The 24,140-nt window shown below is 40.7% G+C and overlaps 1 protein-coding gene across 3 annotated transcripts in view; it reads left to right on the top strand.

The window, feature by feature from the left end:
• The window catches only part of LOC140327974 (retinitis pigmentosa 1-like 1 protein), a 29,484-nt gene extending 10,292 nt beyond the window's left edge, over positions 1-19,192 (top strand). Inside the window, exons 2-5 of one of the 3 annotated variants that reach the window (XM_072407232.1) lie at positions 2,436-2,507; positions 4,986-5,618; positions 7,551-7,728; positions 12,528-19,192. In XM_072407232.1, the coding sequence (XP_072263333.1) occupies positions 5,004-5,618; positions 7,551-7,728; positions 12,528-17,647 (5,913 nt within the window). In that variant the 5' untranslated portion in view covers positions 2,436-2,507; positions 4,986-5,003 and the 3' untranslated portion in view covers positions 17,648-19,192. The remainder of the gene's footprint in view (positions 1-2,435; positions 2,508-4,985; positions 5,619-7,550; positions 7,729-12,527) is intronic. The other 2 variants (XM_072407231.1, XM_072407234.1) reach the window with 2 other exon arrangements.
• Positions 19,193-24,140: the final 4,948 nt, after the last annotated feature.

Here is a 24,140-nt window from a genome sequence, read left to right as displayed (position 1 = left end):
TATGTATTTTTTGTAGTGCTGGATCACCCAACTTCACTGATAAAAGTGTATCCTCTGCAGGCTTAAAGAGCTTTAATAAATCAGACCCAATGGCCCCGATTTATTAAAGCTCTCCGAGGCTGGAGAGAATACACTTTCACCAGTGAAGCTGGGTGATCAAGCAAACCTGGAATGGATTTCCTCAATGTCATTTGCTATTTGCTAGCAAATGCTTTGAATCCTGGACCAGATCCATCACAGGTTTGTTGGATCACCCAGCTTCACTGGTGAAAGTGTATTCTCTCCAGCCTTGGAAAGCTTTAATAAATCGGGGCCAATATGTCCACATTTATTTCAGCATTGGCTTTGCCATATATTGAGATCCTGAAGAACTTCCTCTAATGAGCAGCAAAGGAAAGCCACGCGTGCATTGGAAGGTCAAAGGCATTTGATGGCTTTATGGTGATGAAACCGGATCAGCTCAGTTTCTTTATATAGAGAATCTGCTGCACCAATGCACATCCTCTGATCCCATTACCTAGATTCTGTATATCTCTCTCATATCACTGCATTTTCCCTGCACAATAAGCAGCTGCAATTAACCTTTTAAGCTCCGGATAAGGAAGGTAAAAATGTGGAATCGGCTCCCTTAGGAGTTCAGCAAGATCTATAGATTGTTATAAGAAAAAGCTGGATGATTTCTAGAAGCACAGAGTATACCTGGAGATTAAGGATTTAAAGTAAAGATAACAGTGACTGTTGATCCAGGGAACATCCAATTGCCTCTGTTGGAACAAATTGTACCAGGGTTTATTTTGCCTTCCTCTGGATTAATAGGGTTTTATATCTGGGATATTTTTATTTCCCTGGTGGATGGACTTACTATGTAACTATGTAACACTTATTTATAATAACATTAATAGGAACAATGGTCAAACAGTCCGATCTTGAAAGACACCTGCTGTTGGTCTGCAGAAATGTGAGCTGAATGCGCTTTCTTCCAAGTATGATATCAGAAAGATTTGTCTACTCAAGAGTTGTCTGGATTTTTTAAACAATTCCAACACAATATAGACTCCTCTTAAATATAGTACATCCATAAAAAAGCAAAATTCCCAAAAACACAACAATAAAAGACAAAGTCCTACTCTGCCAACTAGGTAAGTGAACCCAAGTAGGAAGTTGCAGGCATAGCAAGATGTTAAAAAACAAAAACTTATTTCAAAATATTAAAAATACTAAACACTACATAACACAAAGGCCAAACAAATGGCTTGAAGTCACAATTTATCACATCTACAATACACAATATAATGCTATCAAAAATCTCTGTTTAATACCAGACGTGTTTCGCGGCTACAACCTCTTCTTCAGGGGATTCGATAGCAGGACAGCACATGTACAAGGGATTGCATCTCAGGTGGGTTCACCTACACTGGTACTGGGGTGTCAGGGCACTGCAATACATGCTTTGAGTTCCTCTATTGGTGGTGCTTGTCTGCCACTTCACGGATACACTTGGAATAGGGGCCATTTAGGTCTATGACCTATGAGACGTACTATTGGTTAAATTCCCTGTTTTTTCCTGTTATCCAGGGCTCTGTTAGAACAAAGCATTATAAGAGAGCTTATAAATAATAATAATCGCTATTACTATTTGCTAAAAATTCCTGTGAAAACGTGTTTTCCTGCATATGCTTTAACATTGATTTTGGGGGATAAAACATCATGCTTGTTACAATTGTTTCACTTGGGACAGGTTCCCACTTGCCCCCCCTGACTCCTAGCCCATCTTATTACCCATGAGTTTCACTGATATACAATGCAATGAACTAAAAAAAATTGCAAAAGTATTTAAAAATATCACAAAAATTAAAGCCTCAATTTGAATCATCCCTATTGGGAGGCTTTGAGTACCAACTGTATTACAAATTAAATAGTGGAGGAATAAGTTGAATTTTAAATACAGACATTAGCCCTGCTGGGAAACAATTATCTTTATATTTGTAACATTTTATATTGTTATATTATTATATTAGATTGTTTTAAATTTCTTAAGGGAAAATACACAAAACAGGAAAAAAATAGGAAGAATACATTTTTGAATGTAATTCTTGAACAGAAATAAAAAATAAATTGTTGTACTTTTTATTTTAGTTCTTTTATTTTTGTATTTTGACCATTTTTTTATATTGCTTGTTGTATATTTTATTATATGTTACATATTATTTGATAGCAATATCTATATTCTGTGGAACTTCTTTTTCTATAAAGGTATTTTATCTTTTTTATTTATTTGTATTTTCTATTTTTTTGTATTTTTTTTAATAGTATTGTTTTTATTTTTTGTTTATGTATGCAATCTTCTAAGAGGAAGGGCAGAAAAGTGCAGAACCTCCCTTTACCTTTCTTATGTCATGTTTTGAGTATCAATGGAGTCTTTTGTTGTCAATCAGACAAAATCAGTCCCATGGATTTGCAATGACGTGAAAGGATTACTGAAGGATTACCCTGGAGTCCTGGCATAGGTAATGAGCAAATATGGCTGCTTCCTATGTACAATTATAGATTATACACAGGAGCAACATTCAAAAACATTAAGGATTAAAGTATATCTACAGCCTCAACTTTTTGTTTTTAATACCAATTGATCCTTGGTGTTGGACTTGAAATCTTCAATGGACCATCAACATGTGTTTATAGGCCAGAGAGTAATAAGGAATTTCTCGCTCCTACTTTATTTGACTGGGGCTACTTCTATACTCCTTATATGCAAGGAGGTAATGAACCCTTCAATATTTACAATTCATTCCTAAGGAAGCAGCTGTGAAACGCGTCCAAGTTCATAGGGGTGCAGCATGGATTTTAAGGACTGTTTGTTAAAAGGGGGTCATTTTATTGTAGCAAAATATGGTTGCTTTCAAAGTGGGTAAAACGGATTTATATGATGCAATCTTAAAACTATACTGAGCTCCATCTGAGAAACCTCCCTCTTACCCGAGTAGGTGCAGCCCTTCTTCTAAAATACATTCCTCTGCACAATCCTTACACCCAGCAGCCAAATGCATTCCTATGGGTGAGCCATAGTGCTTGGGAATAAATTCATCCACAGTGCTTGTTCATGGTAGGTATGGGCCTGACCATACTGTGAAGCCTGGTAGTGCAGCAAGAAAAGTAAGTATTTAACTAGGTTGGCTCAACTCCTGAGGGGGGAGGTTTAGATTATCTAAACACAAAAGTGTCTCCCCCTCCATAAAAGTTTTTTAACCTATTGATTCTGTCTGTAAATCCCCTATTTTTCCATTTCCCTTTCGCACTGTTTGTCCTGGAGTGAAATTACAAAGAGGTGTTGTCGCCCTAGGTGGTCTTAGATTCACTTAAAGTTTTAGTTATGTGGCGAGAAGGTTTAATCCCTAAAAAGCTGACCATTGTCATTATCATCACCCTTTGGAATGTAGCTTTTTTGTTTGTAGCCCATAGATAGATAATATTAAGAGAAGCAGCCCAGGGATTTGCTACAACACCATCACCTTCCTGTAGGTATTAATACCCCTGTGAGTCATGCTAATCCCCGGTAAGCTTCATATTTCTGTGTCATGGCCTGTGAGGATAGCTTCTGTGATATCCCAAGCTGAAAGTAGAACGTGTCTGTGCATTTTTCCCGCAGTGATGGGAATGGAGCTGCCGAGTGCCCTGACTACTTCTTTCTGCTCACTTGTCCTTGTTTTCTACATCAGTCAGCGTCTTCTTCGTTTTCCTTTTATTTATCTTTCCCAGGCATTGTGTCATATAGGAAAATACCGTTACCTGGAGGAAATTTCCTGGGTATATAAAAGCTGCATGGTGATTCCACAGCATGAATCACAAGGATGAATAAACTTTTTCATCCAATTTCAATGTTTAGTAAGAAAAGACAAGATAAAGGAAAAGTATTGGCGAAAAGAGAACCTGTGGGTTTTACCCATCATTGTTTTTCAGTAATCTTTATGTTCCAGGGGTGTCCATCATCATAAATACCTTGCTCCTCTTTCTAATATTGAATATTTAGGAATATATAAAAGAGATAGACAAAAGGGGTTTTGGATGTGGCCAACATAAAGCTTTTCTATAAAAAATTGATCATAGGCTTAGTTTAGAAGAAGCATAATAATGATATAAACCAAGGAACAGGTGCAACTAATTTCTTTGGTACAATAAAGAACAAACAAATGTTTTTTGGAATTATTATTATGCAGTATTTATATAGCGCCATCATATTACTCAGCGCTGTACAAAGTCCATAGTCATGTCACTAACTGTCCCTCAAAGGAGCTCACAATCTATTGTCCCTACTATAGTCATATGTCATTATTGTAGTCCAAGGTCAATTTAGGGGAAAGCCATTTAACCTAACTGCATGTTTTGGGATGTGGGAGGAAACTGGAGTACCCGGAGGAAACCCACGCAGACACGGGAAGAACCTGCAAACTCCATGCAGATAGTGTCCTGGCTGGGACTCGAACCTAGCGCTGCAAAGGCTGGAGTGCTAACCCCTGAGCCACCGTGCTGCCCTGGAATGCGAAAATATCTGGAATCGATTCACATGTATACTGTGAATAGAAAACCAGATCTTCCCAGACAGATAACTTCTAGTATATTATTATATTATGGGGGCCGTCGGATATCTGCTCCTTCAAAGTAAAAGAGAATCCTTGTACTAATATTGGCTGTTGTAAATTTCTGACCATAGCTCAATAGCCATACAGTGCATTGGGGTTTAAAAAAATTGTCCTAGTAAAATTTGCCAAAATTTTCCTGGATGACATCAATCCTCTGCTTTTAGTTTGACCAAGCCATTTGGTTAGTCCAGTGGGGAGGCTGGAGCGGCTGCACAAAATTTGTATGTAATGGCTTCTCTGGAGCTCTGTTTCAATCAATTTTTTGTTAAAATGATTTTCGCAATGTATTTGGTACAAGACATTTTTTGGAAAATATTGCAGTAATATTATATTATTCTATTGGTTTAGTTCCAGATAACCATCGGAATGAATTCCGCCATGGCTGAAACTACTCCAGCGAGTCCAGACCGGCCTCTGCCCCCGGTGGCTCGACCCTACATGGTCTCTGAGGTGACCCCAGCAAAGAAGATAACCTTCTACAAAAGTGGAGACCCTCAGTTCAGTGGAGTGAAAATGGCCATCAATCGGCGCAGCTTTAAGAGTTTTAGTGCCCTTATGGATGATCTCTCAAACCGAGTCCCTTTACCATTTGGAGTTCGGACGATTACTACTCCTCGAGGAACTCATAACATAAACAGACTCGACCAGCTTCAAGATGGAGGAAGCTATATATGCTCTGATAAAAAATATGTACAACCCATCGATGGTCGTAAAGTAGGAGCTCACAAAAGCAGTCGACCAGTAAGCGCTCGAAAACAGGGCCAACAGGATGAGCCGGAGGAGGAGTATTCTGCTACTCACTTTCAACAAGTGCCGAAATTGAGGAAGAAGGTCGTTCTGGTGAAGAATGGAGATCCAACCGTTCGACGATCCATCTTACTCAACCGCCGGAATGTGCGAAACTTTAAGACGTTCCTTGAGGACGCTTCTGATCTCTTGCAGTTTACTGTGCACCGACTCTACACCGTTGATGGAAGGAGAGTAAGTCACCAAATGAATAATACAAAATGGAGATGGCATGCAGATTAGGCACCGCTCCTTGTTATCAACTGTTCAATGTCAAAGCATCACTGGCTGAAAGAAGCAGTTAAAAGTTGTAGGGCCAGGTACAGTCAATATATAGCTTGGGCCTATGTCCCAGTGGTCTCCACAGGGACATAGGAATCTATGGTTTGTTGACCTCTGACCATGAAATCTATACCATATGACCAAAAGTATGTGGACCAAGGCTTTGCATGATGGAGTTCAGGTATCCCCAACGAGGTGTAGTGTTAATACTACACCATACAAAGATATTGTAGATATTTGTGCTCTTCTAACCTTGTGGTAACAGTTTGGTGAAGACCCTTTTCTGTTTCAGCAAGGATGTCCCCCTGTGTACAAAGCCAGCTCCATAAAGACATGGGGTTACCAATTGGGTGTGGGGAAACTCGATTTTCGTGAACAGAAGCCTGGCCTAAGCCCTACTGAACACCTTTGGGATGAACTGAAGTTCCCATTGAGGTCTTCTCACCCAATACTAGTACTCATCCTCACAAACTGGCACAAATTCCCTAAAGCACATTACAAAACCTTTGAACCATTGGAAACTGGTATAGTCATAAAGAAGGGAAACTCAATATTAATGCCCATGGTTTTGGAATATAGAACTTAGTTCCTAGGTTTACCCAAATTCTACAACCATTACAAAGAACCACAGAATAACAAGAAGAGTGAGATTCCATAGCATGTATAGACTACAATGGAGAGATCTTGGAATGAGCCATTTGGGTCATTCACTTCGATCTGTCCCCTGTAAATGATAACTGTACTTTTAAAACACATTAGCAGCTATCAGGGGTCATCCTATAGTAGATGATTGATTGCCTATGCTTTATCTTTCCATTTGAAACGAGAGCCATCAACATTACTTTCTTGACATTTAGTTTGTCTTCAGTCAGTGGTCTACAATGACGTATAAAGAGCAGCATTTTTTATTGAAAGTCAACAAGAAAAACATTCAATTCAGTCTGTATTGGTTGATTGGGTCATATAGTCATAGAGAACAGGGAAGAGCAATGGGTAAAGAGAGATACAAGCACTCTTTTACAACCTATTACCAGAATTTATTGCAGTGCTGTGAGCCCTGATCATGCTGCACAGAATCCAAAGGAATAAAGCTGCATGAACAGATTATATTTCATTAACTTTTAATCAGACTTTGCTCTATCAGGCTTCCCGAGACCATGGCCACGACTGGCCCAAATTAGTATTAAAATATTGATTGGGAAGTGATATTTGAATGATATCCGAAGTCACAAAGAGAATGATGATGAATGGCATGTATAGTCATAACAGATCTGTGATCCTCATAATTCCAAATATTGGTTTTATTGAAAGCAGGGTCCCCATCCTGGAGGGTGGGAAATAGCCATTATGTGCAAGAAGGCACAACAGATCTGCCAAAGCAACCTTGTCCACCTCGTCGTTCCACCACTGATAGCTTTTCATTGCCTACTTGAGGGTTATGGTTATAAGATATCTTGATTGGCCGTCCCAGGAAGTCGTAACTTCCACGTATGATCATTTGAGTCAATAAGTCACAGCAGCCAAGGCATGCTAAGAATGGGCACTGAGTTGCACATTTGTGGCTCCATGTACAATCTAAAACAAGAAATGCAAGGTGAACAAGGACAGTATTTAAAGCTGACTCTCTCTTCTTCAGTGCCACATATGCCAAATGACACTGCACAGATGATTGGTCAAGGAGTTGCATGGGACACTGAAACAGGTATTCAGGTGCCATGCTCTTTGCAGGGCTGGGGGTAGTTGATATCACATTCCAACTTGCACTTTTTTTGGCGTTATATAACATCTGCTCAGACCCATTCTTTTCTATATAAAGATATCTAAACCATTGTGTTTTCCCTCTAGATTGAGAACATTCAAGCCATCCTGCAGTCTCCCAGCGTCCTGATCTGTGCCGGCAGAGAGCCTTTTAAACCCATGCAGACTGAAAATGTGCGAAAGAGTATCACTGAAAAGCTGCCAGGTCTCAGATCTCATCACAGCAACAACCACAGCACCGAGATCATGGACAACAAGATAAACGGTGAGTCCTGAGTAGTGAGTGGACCCAGGAGCTCAATGTGGGAATGGTGGAAACCAGGCGCAAGTATAGGGAGATACAAAGTCTGCTGCTGCACTAGGGTCCTAGACCATTTTCAATTAACAGGGACCTTGAATCAGTTGGACGGGAAGGGGGGCCAAGTCAGTTCTGCACAAGGGTCCCTTGTTGGCTACGTCTGCCGCTGATGGGAACCCCTCATAATGGAAACAGGAGGGGTACTGGCCCAGGAACTCAAAACAGGGATGGCAGAGCACCTTATAATGAGCACAGCAGATGTACAGACCTAGGAACTGGGATGGTGGGAAGCCCTTAAAATGGGCACAATAGGTATTTAGATCCTGGAACTGAACACAGGGATAATGGGCACAGCAGATGTAAAGACCCTAGAACTCAGCACAGGGATGGCAGAGCCCCCCATAATGGGCACAGCAGGTGTACAGACCTGGGAACTCAGCACAAGGATGGTGGGAGCACCTACAAATGGCACAGCAGGTGTATAGACCTGGCAACCCAGCACATGGGTCAGATGCATTTCATATTCATATATGCACAATACCCCCACTGCCATACATGGTGCATGGCAGAGAATAAATGCTCCTGACAGGCTGGAGCAGTGACATCATTGGAGTTGGTGTCAGTTAGTGCAGTAACTCGTAGGGGCCAGTGTATAATTGTTTAACCCAATAATCACCTACATTTTACCCTTAATGCACATGAATCTTTAGTAAAAGCTGATTTTTAATTCAACCTAAATTTGTATAAAGGTTGAGTGAATCTTGGGTGAAATCATTTATCAACAGAACCACCACCCCAACAGAAACTACCTCCTTCTTTACCAGACCATGCAGAATCCTTAATATCTTTCGTGCTTTACCCATCTCAGTGTCCATGCAAGGAATAAACAAGCATTTTCATAGATAGAATACACCATTCAAATTGTTTAATAGTAGACCCACTTGTCTTATAGGGGGATACAATAATTGGTTTGCATAAATAATAATGTCAAAGGCCAAGGCCAAATAATGTAGCCATTGTAGACAAATTCAAATGGAAATTGAATTCTATATTAAAAAATAAAATAAAAATAAACAAAAATGTGTAGCAGAAACACAAAAATAAATTAACTGATTAGGCCATAATTTTAGTGTCCCTCCCCCCCTCTGATTCTTTCACTTGGTATGGCCCAAAATCCCCTCCAAGATGACACCAATGATCTTGAGGGAGCTCCATGGGAATGGTTTCCCTTCTTCCTCCATGGTTAATATTGAAACTGTCCCATTTCTTCAAAGTGCTAACATTCTGTCTAATGGTTCACTAATAAAAAATATTACAACATCAGTGGCAGATGTAAAGGCTTGGGGCTCAGCCTAGGATTTACATTGAGGAAACCTACACAGGAGTTCCACCTCGTTCTGGTGATGTCTTGAGCTTTAGCATCTTCAGTTAATCCGAGGGGACCTAAAGCTGCTTTTGATCTGGGGCAGGAGCTGGCTTGTAGGGAAGCACTTCAAAGTTTTAAGGTCCAGGGAAGAGGACTAGACTGTCGTGAGAACCGGATTACTTTGGGAAGGACACGAGGATCCTCAATCCCTATAATTCCTTCAACATAAACTGAATTCTCTGCACCTTGCAATGGGTGATTTACTGCCTGGAGATACTTCTATTTCTTTAATAAACTGGATTTATATAGCACCAACAGGAGGGGAGATATGGAGGAGAGAGTCGGGTTAGTGGAATACCAGAGAGGAGGAGGTTACAGTAGTCCAGATGAGAGATGATAAGAGCGTGTACAAGGAGTTTGGTGGTCTCAGGGGACAGGTAGGGGAAGATTTTGGAGATGTTGTGCAGGTGAAAGTGACAGGAGCTGGAAATGTTCTGAATATGGGGGGTAAATGAGAGGGCAGAATTGAAGGTGAAGCCAAGACAACGTGCCTGGGGGGAGGGCTGAATAACAGTGTTGTTAACAGTTAGAAATGTGTCTTATATTTCTAAATCCTGCAGTACTTAATTAAATACCTGTTAATCTTGCCATTAAGGACATTTTTTAGGGGTGACAACAGACTGTCCCCAGGGTTTGAATGGCCCATAGGAGACCTGGCAAAACCCTCTGGTGGGCTTTCGTGATATGCCCCCCAAAAAGGTCTTTGTGTGCCCTCTGGTTGGCCCTTGCTGGCTTACAAAAAAAAGCCATTGTGCCAGAACTCTGGTTGACCCCCTTCTCACTTTCCTCGGTGGTCCTCAGGTAGGTATTTCTCAATTGTTCTAATACATTATTACTGGTTTCCTATTCAGACTGCAAGTAGCCATCTCATCACCCAATATTCAGACATGATGCCATGTTGTCACTTTCAGGAAACCCATTCTAAGGAATGCCATGCGACCACTGCTAGAATGGAAGATAGGAAGGGGCTTCAACAAATGAATGGAACAAAGGATGAGAACACCAAAATTTAATTTTGATTCTTTTACAATAGATGGAAATTTTCCAAGTTGACCAAACAAGATCTATTTTGACACCCAACGATCAATCTTTTTTGATTAATATAGAATGGATTGATGGGTGCTTCTATGAAAAACAGAAAAATAAACCTGTGTATAGACAAATTATGTAAATCTGTAACAATAACAATGGGTAAAAATAGTTTCCTGAATTGTTAAAGAACCACCACAATGATAACTCACATTGGGTATTCTATAGAATGATAGCACAGCCACCCATTCTATGTCAATATAATGATATGCAATCACTGACACCCCATGCAGTGCACTGTCAATGCATAATTTGTCATTCACCCACTCACACAGCAGATGGTCACTCTCCTATACTCACTTTCACCTCCTTTACTTCTTTCTTTACTCCCTGTGCTGAATACACACATGATGAGAGCAGAAATAGTTAGTATCGATGATAGAGGCAGCATCTCTCATCTCAATGTTATTCCTGTCCCTGCAATAGGTGAGAGGTAACTCCATGGTAGAAGTGCAGGGTAACTCCAGGCATGACTTAGTATACAAATAATAAAAAGATACCCTTGTAATACCACCTACTGCGCTGCACCACATTTTGAACTGCAATGGTTAGGGTTTGGCCATACCATAGATCACACTTCCATCTTTAAAAAGAAACTTCTATGTAATTGTGTGCATTGCAGCAAGATTTAATGCATCACTGTGGGTATATCCTGTTTGTTTTTCATTGCAAACAAATATAGCGTGAACTAAAGCCGTAGGGGCTTTAAATTCCTGGAGCAAATCTCCTTGTCCTTAATGCTGTGGATGTGTAAGGCCCTGGTCCAGCTACAATACTCTCCAGACACCAGTCCCCCAATCTAAGGCTGTACTCTTCACCTATAGCAAGCCGCCTCTTAGCCTAGGGAGACTGGTTGCATCTCCCAGCACACAGTTGCCCACTGGTTGTGCAAGGGATGGCATCTGGGGAAGAGCTTGCAGAGGACCAGGAACCCACAGATAAAACAGTACCAAGATTCCAACAGAGGCAAACTCAGAATACAGAACCAGAGGTCATACTTAGGTAATTTGTCCACCAGATGAGTTACACAAGCAGGTCACAGGCAAAAGGTCAGTATAAACTTATAAACAGGCAAGGTCAGCAACAGTAAATCAGACGAATAACATACCACCAGCAAGTCAGCCCAGCTTAACGCTACAACAGGCAGTGGTGTCTGGGAGCAGAGAAGCTATAAAGTCCCAGCAGCCAATGGCAGCGCAGGACTGAGTCAGGAACCAATCCCCTTCAGCTGTGCACAGGCGCATACTGTGTGCTGGGGATGCCGATAAAATACATCAGGCTGCACGGCTAAATGGAAGTTGGCGATGCTGCTATATCTGAGTTGTCTTTGATGCTACAAATGACATCACTGGACAGAAGAAACATAGTTTTATACTGCGATGGCGCACAGGATAGGATGGCAGGACAGATAAGCATCTCCTAACAGGATGAGTGCTAAATGTATATTTTTGTCTATGGGGAACAAAAAGGCATCTTATCACTTAATCCTCCAGCATCCAGGGTTCTCCTTTTCTCTGTGATATACTAGGTTGTTGGTGGGCCCTTGATGTCCTCACCTACAATGCAGAACTGCTGGTGCTGAGTGAAAAAGAAGAGGTTTCAGAGGACTGGTCATGTAGCTCGGAGGTCTGGTGGAACAAGGGGTCAAAATGAGCATCTGACCCTTGCAGTGTTGAGGGAGGGTCGTTTATTTCTTTTTTTTACCAGTGTTCACCTTTAGGTTTTGGATAGTTCACAGAAAAGTTGACTGTGGCCCCATTGGGCAAATTCTTTCCTAGAACTTAGAAGGGATTTTTACAATAGAGGAAGAATAGAACCGTTTTTTATTGGGTGTCTGTGTCCAACTCCTGAAATTCATCATACAGGTGGTCATACAGACAGGAGCCCATTAAAGGCGAAACGCATCGGGGACCCCCTAGGCAACTGTGATTTTTTACTTGTATTCTGGGACCATCTGCTGCGAATGTGAGAACGTTATGCCAGTTAGTTAATACTTTTCTATAGTAATGAGTGTATGTCTAAAAGCTCTCCTTTTTCTGTTTGTCCATTTATTCATCTAAACCTTCCCTACGCTTCAAAATTTACAAAAATGCTTTGGTTGGGTTGAACTTACACTTTAGTGCCTTTAAGGTAATCTGCAACTTGTGCAATACAGAACAAGGGCCTGTAAATATTCATAAAAGTTTAACATAACTTTTTTTTATGTATTAATTAATCATTATCTTTTTGTTTTTCTTTGGCACCCCTTCAGCAAACTTTGGACTTAAAGCCAAGAAGAGCGTCATTCATCCACGTTCTGCATCAAGCAACAAAACCAGGTTCTCCTTGTCTTCTGAAAAATCTGATCCAAATGGACTAAACATGTCCCCTGTAAATGGTGGCTTTTCATCTTTTTCCAACACATGCCCGCATGACAAATCAGAGGACACAGGCCACTCCTTGCTCAACGACGACATCGAAAAAAAGGTTCACGTAAACAAAGATGGTAGTCTTTCCGTAGAGATGAAGGTGCGTTTCCGCTTACTTAATGAGGAGACTCTTCAGTGGTCAACGCAAATAAAGAAGTCTAGCACATCTGGCAAAGCAAAATGTGAACAGCTCTGTTTATTTGATGAAAATGGTAAAAAAGAGATGAACCCAGAAACGTATTCGGAGACAGATGAGTCGTTTTATCCATGCGACGGCGACTCATACAGCTCAAAGCTTAACGATGCAGAATTAGATTTATACTGTGCCCAGTGTGGCATGCAATGTCAAGATTATGACATCTGGAAGAACCCCATGCATGCCAATCCCCAAGAAGATTATACTAAGAGGGCAACTTGGCAAACTCGATCATCTGCATCAAGCGCTTCCTCACATCACAAGTTAATGTCTAACCAAAAAGCATCAATAGACAGCATCTGTACCATGTCTTCTGAAGAGTACATGGAGCATGTTGTCCACAAATCTTCTTGCTATGCTGAAACTAGAGAAAATAGTGAAACAATGATTAGATATTCGAGAGTTAGTCAATGCACAAGTCGTAGTGGTCGGTCAACTGAAGCCTCAAATGTAGATGCATCCTCAGATACAGCCAGGCAAAACACAAGTGATAACCAAAGGAGATCACGTTTTAGCCACAGGAGTCCAATGTCTTCGCAGAACCAGCAGTCTCAGCATTCTGAAGGGCACCTGCAAAGTGAAAGAGGAAGTTTGGAACATTGCAGTCAACCATCTCCCACACCTATTTCCGATGGTGAAAGCTGTAGTCAAAAAGTCAGTTCACAGTCCAAAACAAGTCAAAGAAGACTTCTCAAACGAGACAGCACTAATACCAAAAGCCTTGGGTCAAATTGTAGTTACAATGAAAATGAAGAAACAGATGAAATTAAAGCTGAAGCAAAGCTTATGAATACGGCAAGTGTTTCCTCTGAGACAGAAATGTCTGAAGACCACCAAAGTAGTGAATGTATAGAGCAACCAGTGACCCCAAATGAACTTATTACAAATGAAGGACATGCAGCCTTGGATGCATCCAGCAATGGGGATTGCGATAAATGTTCATCCAGAGCAAACTCCTTTTCCAAAGCTTCAGCTAGAGGAAGAGACGAAAATAAAGGTTGCAGCCAAAATGGTGATCAAGGTTCCTGCAGTTCTCTTGTTTTGTCTTCCATTTCAAAGGAAAATAGTGAAAACGTATTGGATGATCAGGAGAGTTTAGAAAACTGTGAAGTCAGTATGCCTGATAACAAATCCACCTGTTCTAAGTCAAATAGAAAATCTTTTTCAGAAAGTCGGGGACAGAGCTTTCAGTCTAACCGGTCGCAGCAAATAATGTCACCTGTAAGAGAAACAGATTTGCCCCAGAAGCAAATGGACAGCCAAGTCCAAATTCAAGAGGATGATTGTAATAAATCTTTAAAGTCACACAGCACAGGCAAATCTGCAGATAATAAAGATGTAAATGGTCAGGCAAGCCTTCCGGTTTCAAGGTCATCAAGTAAACCTCAATCCTTTAGCTCAAAATACAACAAAGTAAGCTGCCTGGAAAAGGAAAAGCATTTGAGCACTAGTTCAAGTGTGCCATCAACGTCTGAGAAAAAAGGCCAACTGGTTGGGTCCTCAGAAATTTGTGACCGGGGTTCTATAAAAGACAGTGCCAGAACCATGTCCCGTAGTAGTGAAGTGGATGAAAAACTAAACGACAATGTTGAAACATGTAGTGGGATTTCAGCTTTGGAGAATCCTTGTATTCAGAGCCCTTCACCTCCGAAAGACAATAAACCAGTTAACAAACAACTGCGTTCTTCTCATTATAAATATTCCAGTAATAGCATGAATAGTGAGACATTAAAAAACAAGAATGGAGAAAGGATAGACAGCTCCAGATCTTCAACACCTACATCTAAGGGATTGTTGGTCAACACCATTGAGAACTGTAAAATGCTAACAAATGCAGTTTCTGCTAATGATAGTACAGAGAATATTTATAAAACCAAAAAACGTAAAAACAGCTCTAGTTCTTCGAAGAGAAAACTAAAAGTGGAATCGTTGGATGGGGAAAATAATTTGAGCAGTGGGCTAACTCCATCTGCGTTGCCTAATGTTTCTTCAGAGGAAGTCGTAAATGAATGGCTTAAGAAAATTCCATCAGAGACAATGGTGGTTGAGTATGAAGAATGCCAGAAAAAGGGCACTATGGATGTGGAAACTGAAAGCCCAAACCCGGATAGTGATAAAAAGGACAATGGTGACCCCAATGAGGTCTTCACAACAGAAGAACAAAATAATGATCAGTCTGACAAGGAGAGGACTAATGTGTGTTGTCCTGATAATGCTAATCAAATCGCTGATGCAAATTTGTTGGAAAAAGAAGTGAATGAGTCTGATTTGTCAAATAACTCAAAAACCAATAATGTAAAAGATGTGGCAGGGACAGAAAACTGCATTTGTGATAAAAAGTCCCTACCGAACAACATTCATACTTCCGTGCAAATAATGAAAGCTTTGCTGAATCCGTTACAGGAATCCAAACTTGACCGATCTAACAGTTTACCGGAAGTATCACAAACCATGGGAAGAAAGCTCAGTAATTCAGCACAGGTTTTGATCTCATGCCTTGCTGGTCTTCAACTTCTAAATGACGGTCAAACGAAAAACTCAAATGACACAAAGTATATTGAGCTTTTCAACATTTTTCAGGCACTGTGGGCAGAAGGTCCAACCGGTAAAAAGGATCTAAAGTCTGCAAAGCACTATTCTAGGGATGATGAGTTGACTCCAGTTTCATCTTCTGGAGTTGATATCAACAGCGGTTTTGATGGATCGGGTGATGGGAGTATAACTGGTGGAGGTAATAGCATGGCAACTGAAAAGTCAGTAGTAAAGGAAGTGAACTGTGTTAGTAAAAACCTGCAAAATTGTAACCATGAGCCACCATCTTCTGGAGACCAGGATACAGGAAGTGGTCAAACAGCCACTACAGAAACTGTTGATGCTGGTTTTGATGAAGCTAAGTCGTACGTGATGGATGAAAATATGAATGAAAAAAAGATAGACAGCAATTCTGATGAAGAGGTTAAAAAGGCTATCAAAGGAGATGGAAGCAGAGATGCAGTAGCTGCAGAGGAAGATGCAGCGTGTAATAAAGACACAATGAATAACCTGAGCCATAATGGAAATGAGGCAAAACCCCAGGAATCGAAGTCAGAGGAGTCCAACGATGGTAACTCTTCCAGTCGAACCACCATCATATCGACATCTGATTCAAATGGGAAAAACAATCCAATACAGACCAATGACCAAACCTTTGAAGCTGACCCAGTTTGGGTATTGAAGCTATTAAAGAAAATCGAGAAAGAATTTATGACTCATTATGTGGATGCGATGAATGAATTTAAGGTCAGGTGGAATTTAGAAAACAATGACAACCTAAATGATATGATTGCCGAACTTAAGAATGAGGTCAGCCAAAGAATCCAGAGGAGCATTTCAAATGAACTAAAGAAAATTAAAAGTCGTGCCGGAATAAAGATGCCAAGACCCCCTAACGATGGCCAGAGACGCAAATCTTCTTTACAAGCAGAGGAAAGGAGGAGACGTTTGCAAACACTGCACCGAAGATCCATGCATGGTTTTGTAGGCGATAATTTGGAAGGTGGAACTAACGACTCATGTGAGACTGATGAAGAAGAATTAACTTTTAGTGCTTCATTTGCAGATGACAGCAGTGGACAAGGCAATGATGAATTCTGTCCATGTGAAAAATGCATAAAACAGAAAAGGGCATTGAAACTAGCAAAACCAAGGGCTCCTGTTGCAGATGCTCCTATAGTCAGAGCCTTTGACCTTCAACAGATTTTGAAAATGAAGAGGGAAAATAATGAACCAAAAAATGATGGTCAAGAAGAAGTTGACAAAGATGTGGAGGAGGCACCAGGAAAAGATTGCCCTGAGGGCCAAAATGAAGACGATGCTGTTGACATAGTCTCTGTATCTTCTAAAGTTTGTGATGAAGCCATAACCACACAATCAGAAGTTGTAGAACAAGATGGTGAATGCAATGAAGCTGAAGGCCAGGAGGATAAATCAGTTGCAGATTCAGATGAGACATGTGAAACCAATGAACTTCAATGTGAACCTCCAAATGAAGAAGAAATAGAGAACAAAGACTCCAAGGTAGAAAACCAAAAGTCCACTGAAGACTTGGAAGATGAAGCAGAAAACTCCAACGCTGATGGACTGAAAAGTTCTGTAGATGATCAAAAGATAGGCCAAAGCATAGAGTGCCCACCAGATGTTGACAACCCCGTAGTTTGCGAAGATGAACAGCAAGATCAGCTGGAGGATGAAACCGAGGACTCTGCTCAAGAATTACCATCTGAGCATGAGGAAGTTAAAGAGACTTCTGATCCTGGTGATGAACAATCTACAAAGGTTGATGATGAGAGTTCTCAAAATGAGAATTGCCATGAGGAAGAAGACACAGCAAACCCTGTTATCAAAACAGAGGAGAACTCTGAAAATGAAGACAAGGAAGCTGTTGAATCATATGGCTTGGACTTCCAAAGATCTTGTCTAGGTCAAGGTTCTCTAATAACACACAATGGCTCTGTTGAATGTCTAGAAGAATGTAAAGAAACTAACAATACCTTAGGGGAAACATCACCCAATGGCCAATCAAACAGCTCTGGTAGTAAACAGTCTCAGATGTACCCAGACAGTTCCTCAGAGGAGGAGGAAGGAGATTCTCCACCAGCAAGCCCGGTTGGTGTAAATAAAAGTGAACACGTCAATTTAAACAACAAGGGAAGCTTTGAGGATTGTGACGATAAACCAAAGAAGTATCTGGAAGATGACATTATAGATCAAGATGACCTGGACTTTTAGGAAAACTGACTTTAGGACCCATTCGTATAGTTCTAAAATGCAAAACTCAGATGCAGAAACTGGTAAAAATTTACAATGCAGTTTTGCCATGCACCTAGTTACTCATTTTGGTTAGCTTTTTTATTAATCACAAATTCGCAGCAGTTGTTTTCTTCATAATTTTGTTTGTGTTTGGCAAGTTGCTATTGAACTACAGTAATGATATCAGGAAGGTTTAACAGCCTTGAATCCTTCCCCGAGGACACATTTATAATAAATTAGTGCTCTCCAGATGTTTCCCACGCTGCAGCATCAAGTGCAGGATTCACCTATGGAGGACAACTGGGTTGTTATGGGTAAAAACTGAAAATGAAAAGCACCATTTTAAAGTCACTATTGTATGTCACCATTTGGTAATTATATGGCTTTTACAAGGATCCCATTTTTAAATCATGCTCACTTTCGAACGGTTCTGAAGAACGATATGCAATATTCCATAAAGGAAAAGTCCATTTACGAACGTTATTGCAACTTTGATTTTGGCACCAGTGGATTAAATCACTGGTAACCTTCTTATATCCCTCATTGTCTCCATGGGTTCTCTTACAACTGGATTCTTGTAGTGTTATGTCTACATCATAGAGAATACATCAGGTGTATGCTTACCTTTGTATATTTATTTTGTATCAAGGCAACTGGGTACAACCCAAAGTTATAACAGCCTTTCTTGACCTCTATAACATGGGGACACCCTTGAAATAACTTCAGGTCTTCAAGGAACCACTCTATAGTTACTATAACCGCAGCTCACAGTACATTACTATAGTGGTCTGTGGGAAGAATTCCTCTTGGCCACATTGGTGGCCATTGGAAAGAATCTCATCCTTACAGATAAATCATTGGAGCCACTTATACGGACCTGGGAGCAACCTCTGGAGGAACCCTGTTTGGGAAACACTGATCTATAAAGGGATATTAAAAGCCAACATGAAAGCCAACTTCTCATCAACCCAACATAATCTAATTATGTGGACATCCCGTTAATTCCATTCTGTAACAAATACTTTTGAGACCATCCATGGAGGCAGGAGATCAAAGGTTATGGTAAACTTTTTAAATTTCAATTACTAAAAGGGAGGGAGGTCCAGTGCAAGAGCAAATATTTTTTCCCCTTGAGTCCTATTTTAATTACCATTTCATTTTATGGAAAAAATGGTGTAGGTTATAAAATACTAAATATGACATTACTCTAGCTAATTGTTCAAAATTTTGCATGACTATAAAAACACTGCACAAAAAGTTTTAGAGACCAGGTAGCCATTTTGGTGGCACATAGTTTGGTCCATACCGCCCTAGTGACATCAACCGTATTAAACACCAGTTCTTCTCATAAAAAATCAATTCCTGACCTAACAAATATTCTCCTGGCTGAATAGACAAAAACTCTTGCAGGTACATCTCAATATTTTGAAGCTGGGGCTGATATAACCACAGAGGATGTGTATGGGCCAACACCTTATCAATGGCCATGGTTTTGGGATAGGATGTCAAACAAGCTCTTTGAGGTGGTCGATGCTTCTCCTGAAAGTCGAGGTGCAACCACTCTGTTAAAAACAATATCTGCATTGTACATACAATATAAATGACTGTAACAATATTCCAGTATGGGGTTTATTACAACTAACTTGTGTTCCATCTATCAATGTCAAAAAGAACCTGTCACTAAGAAAATGTTATTAAAGGGGCACAGTTACTTAGGAGGTTTTATTTTCCAAACTTAGCGCATGTGTGATTTGGTATTCTTAACTAAAGATGTTCCTTTGACTTATAAAGGGGCTTTTGGTGCCTATAATAGCCAAGGATCTTCATAAAAGTCCCAACAGTGGTGTACATAAAGAAGCACCTCTATCTTCACCTCGATCTATCTGCAACATTCTCTTCCTCTCCAAAATACCCCCTCTTTTATTTATTTCTTTCAACCACTAGATGTCCTCAGTTTTCCCGGTTGAATGACTCCAAGCATTCAGAGTCTGTGAGTTCAGAGCATTAAAGACCCGCCCCTGAGGAGTTATCACCACAGCACCCTGCACTCATAGTGTAATGATCACAAGCCGACCTAAAGGGAAAATTGGCCATGTGCATCATGTGACCAGCCTGAAAAAGTCTGAAAAAGAAAAATATTAAAAAGACAAAATATTACAGCAGTGGAGGCACTTTTGGCAGAAGGTACTTCATAAGACATATGTAACTTTGACAATATTTTTATAGTAACAGGTTCTCTTCAACTTTTGTAAATGGTATAATTGTCAACATCACTTGTCCACCCTCTGTAATTGCCTCCAAAGCCAAAGATCTTCTACTTATTTAACTTATCACTGCAAGGTTCCTGCTTTACTCCCAGAGTTTGAATTTGCATCATTTTATCACAGCACAGGTTTACATTTATAATAGCATTGCTATGTACACAAGGTGGCCTGATTCTCATCTGGGAGTCAGGCCTATGGCGTCCATCCAAGAATACCCCTTCTTATATAATACTATTGTACATCATTACTCCCTCATTCCTCCTACCTTCTTCCTTGCTACGAAGCATGGGGTTTGCTGAATCGGACACCATAGACACGTTATTTGTATAAAAGTCAATGTGACAATTTTCTTGTGTGTTTGCAAATCTCTAGACCCAGTGGGGTGACTAGGGGGTGCAAGTCCTCATGTGTCCTGAGCAGGGTTACTTACTTGTTGGGCATCCATGATCACTTTGCAGAGTGGCAGCAGGGTGCTGGGTGTCTACATTTCAGCACTGAAATAACGTGTAGTACTCTGTCACATGGGGTGATCTATGGCGCGGCCAAGCCACTGACCAGAAAGTGCATGGTAAGGGCAGGGTGAAGGGGCTGGTTGTTCACTCCATTGCCACAAGCAGGTAATGCAACAGGGTTTGTGGTAACAACACTAGCACCAGCCATGCAACAAGAGGGGTACAAGACCAGCAATGCAAGCCGAGGGGTAAATAGCACTGCCACTGACCAGCAATGTCAGATAGGGGGACAAACAACACGTCCAGTAACTAGAAAGGTAGGGGGGTGTTGACTGCAGTACCACTTACCTGCAATGAATGGAGAATGTTAACAGCACTTCCATTGACTAGGGAAGGTTATTACATAAGTAAACATTTTTCATGGTATATGAAGAGGAGGCCAAATGGGATTTGGGGGTTTACTTTCTCAAATGAATTGTCAACGTTAAAGAGACAAACCACATAGCCGCATTTTATGTTGTCTTATCTTTTATCTTAGCTTAGATGGTTGAAGTCAGCAAAGCTTCATCTCATTTAGTAAGTTAAGTGAGATATTCCCTGCAATCCCCCTTGCTATGTGAACAGCTTGTATTCCTTTGGCAACCCCTATGACTAACACACTGGATGGTACCAGCCATGGCAGCACCATTATCTGCATCTGAATCCCTGGACAGAAACCCGAGATGGAATTGGAAACATTTCACAGGCGCACAATGATGATTTGGTCAGGATCAGGTTTTAATCAGTCACAATGCTATTTTATAGAATCCATTTACATGTAACCTTGTAGTACATCAATCTCACTGCTCCTGTTCAGCAATGCCTTGCCATACACAAGAACTCATTAATGCCCCCCTTCACCGTGTCCACCCCGTTCTGTCCTGGCAAACATGTGACTGTTGGCGGTTGTAGATAATTTACACTTTGTAACTCCTTTGTAATCCTGATATTAGTTAGCACAAGGCAAGATCAGCTGATGAAGATTCATTGGTACAAGAACATTGCGGCTTGCACAGTAACAGCTTGGGACATCCTTGTCTTGTATTCTGAATTCTGTAAAATTGTATCTGTGTATGTAAGCGGTTGTGTATTTATGTCAAAATCACTTGGAGCACTTTATTACTGTATAATAATGGAGGGGTGTATGTATTACACTATGTAAAATACATGCCTGCTGTAATGGAAAATAATAAAAAAGTGTAAAATATCTGCACATTTCTGGGCTGCACAATTACAGATATAAAGCTTTAGCTGTTTTCTGTCTGCTGCCCTCATATGGTCTGCAGGACAGATCCATTATTATTCAGGCTTCACAGGGGCCACCATTTATTTTCTAGATGTCATCCTCTTATTGTGTGGTTTGCTCCAAAGCTACAATGTTGCACTTGTGTAATTGAGAAAATGCTTTCATATGCATGCAGCAGGCTAATGTTGCCATCCCAGCCTAGGCCAAGTCACTAACTGGACCTTGTGCCAGCTCCAAAGTGTTAAAAGAAATAGGCATAGAGGGGGCTTTTGAGGCTAAAAAATGTAACTGATGTATCTTGGTGTATTCCCAAAAGAGTGAAGGTCATTATAGGGGTGCAACTCCATATTAAAACAACTTTTTTGGAATGGGATGGCCAGCAAGGTTATATTCTTGTAATAATCAGATGTCCAAAAGCCAGGTCCATAAAGACATGGTGGGACCTGGTTGGTGTGGAGGAACTCAAATGTCCTGCACAGAGCCCGGACCTTAACCCTACTGAACATTATTGGGATGTGTTGAAATTGTAAGCTAGGTCTTCTTCTCCAACATCAGTACCAGACATCACCAATGGGCAAAAAGTCCTACAGGCACCCTCCAAAATCGTATGGAAAGCCTTCCCGGAGAAACAGGCTGTGTAAAGGGGGAACTCCATATTATTGACCATTGTTTGAGAATAGAATGCCCAACAAGCTCATATAGATGTGATGGTCAGGTGTCCATAATGGTTTGATCCAGGTCTCCTCATCACAGTGCCTGGCCTCAAAATTGGGCACACATGTCCACCCACAAGCTTCAAAATTTTGTGAAAAATTTCATGGTAGATTGGAGGTTGGTATAGGTGCAACTAATACCAACCTATGATTAAGTGTGTTGTACAGAGCCCTGACCTCAACTCTACTAATCAGCTTTGCATGCATGGAAATGCAAACCGTGATCCAGGTCTTCTCATTCATTATCAATACTTGACCTCACTAATGGGCATACATTTCCACTGACAACCTCCAAAATATTGTGAAAGCCTTAATGGAAGAGTGGAGGTTGGTATAGGTGGAGGTGGGGCCAATTTTATGTTGATGTCCACATAACACAAATGTCCAGGACACAAATGTCTCTTACCCAACGCGTTTTGCCTCCTTTCTCTTTCTTCTTTTTCCTTTCCTTCTATATCTCCTCACACAAAAAAAAAGTCACCTACCTTAATTACCATTAGTTTCTACTACAGCCATCACATAGGTGGTAGAATTTTCTGTAAAGACCACTTTCTACATTTTACTGTAGTCTTTCATTCATCCAATTATACTGTATTTAATTTACATTGTGATCGATTGATGATATGTATGGGGTTCGCTCACTAACGTTACTTATTGCATATTACCTCAACTAATATTTTGTTATGTTATGCTGTGTACTAGTTGCTGCTTCTTGTTTTTACCTCCCCTGAGGATCCCTAATGGCGAAACGCATCAGGTGCAGAGACATTTTTGGCCTTTCTACAATTTCATTCTTGCACTTATGGTAATTCAGCAGCATACCTCTGTCTAGGGCCTTTTTAGCCTCCAATGCTTGAAACAATGACTTATCTGTTCAGTCAGCTCCCTAAAAATATGTTCTGATTGCCTCAAAAGCCCCCTCTCTGCCTGTTTGTTTTACCACTTTAAAATCACTGTGATCCAGTGCCAATCCACTTTTGAGTTGACCGATGTCAAGCTTTCTGTGGTCCAAAGATGTCAAGGACCCCCCTATCCCCGGGGAGCAACACCAGCTCTATGTTCTTGCATGACTCCCTTGGTGGAGGTAAGGTATGGAAAGGAGAAGGAATGATGACTTTCACAGAATAACGTTATTTTGTGGTTCCGTCAATTCTCAAATCTCACTATTTGGGATGACAGGGACATCTCTTGAGGAGCAGGAACAGCTGTCCAGTATGCAGCTTGGAATCAGCAGCTCCAGGCCAGGCTAATTTCTACCTCGAGCATCGGACAATATCCATAATTGGAAGCGTTAAGTGTTTCCTATCGCTGTGACCTTGATTACCCCACAACAACAGTTAATAACACGCATTGTGATTGTTTCCTGTTGTTGTGAGTCACCGCTCTTCGAGGGAAGCTGAGCGCCGGCCACCGAACTGGCACAAGTATCGTCCTGACATAATGCTAACATTGATAGGAACTCCTAGAAAGCAGAAAATTAGGCCTGAGCTTTGTGTTATATCACAAAGAACTTACAACCGGCTTTGTTTTTTAAGCTTTAAAGCCAAAAATACGTGGACCCCTCGAAAAATATAGGTGTCACCAGTAAAGAGTACCAATAATACTACATTATACAAAGATGTTTTAAACTCTTCCAGCCATGTGTAAGGAGTTTTGGATCATGCCTGTGCTCCCTTGTACAAAGCCAGCTCCATAAAAATATGGTGGGACCAGTTTGGTGTAGTGGAACTCAGAAATGGGCACTGACACAAATCTTGG

This window comes from Pyxicephalus adspersus, chromosome 4, assembly GCF_032062135.1.
Source record: "Pyxicephalus adspersus chromosome 4, UCB_Pads_2.0, whole genome shotgun sequence".
Classification (NCBI taxonomy): domain Eukaryota; kingdom Metazoa; phylum Chordata; class Amphibia; order Anura; family Pyxicephalidae; genus Pyxicephalus; species Pyxicephalus adspersus.
Note: the sequence above shows the minus strand (reverse complement) of the source record. Positions and strands in the feature narration are given on the sequence as shown.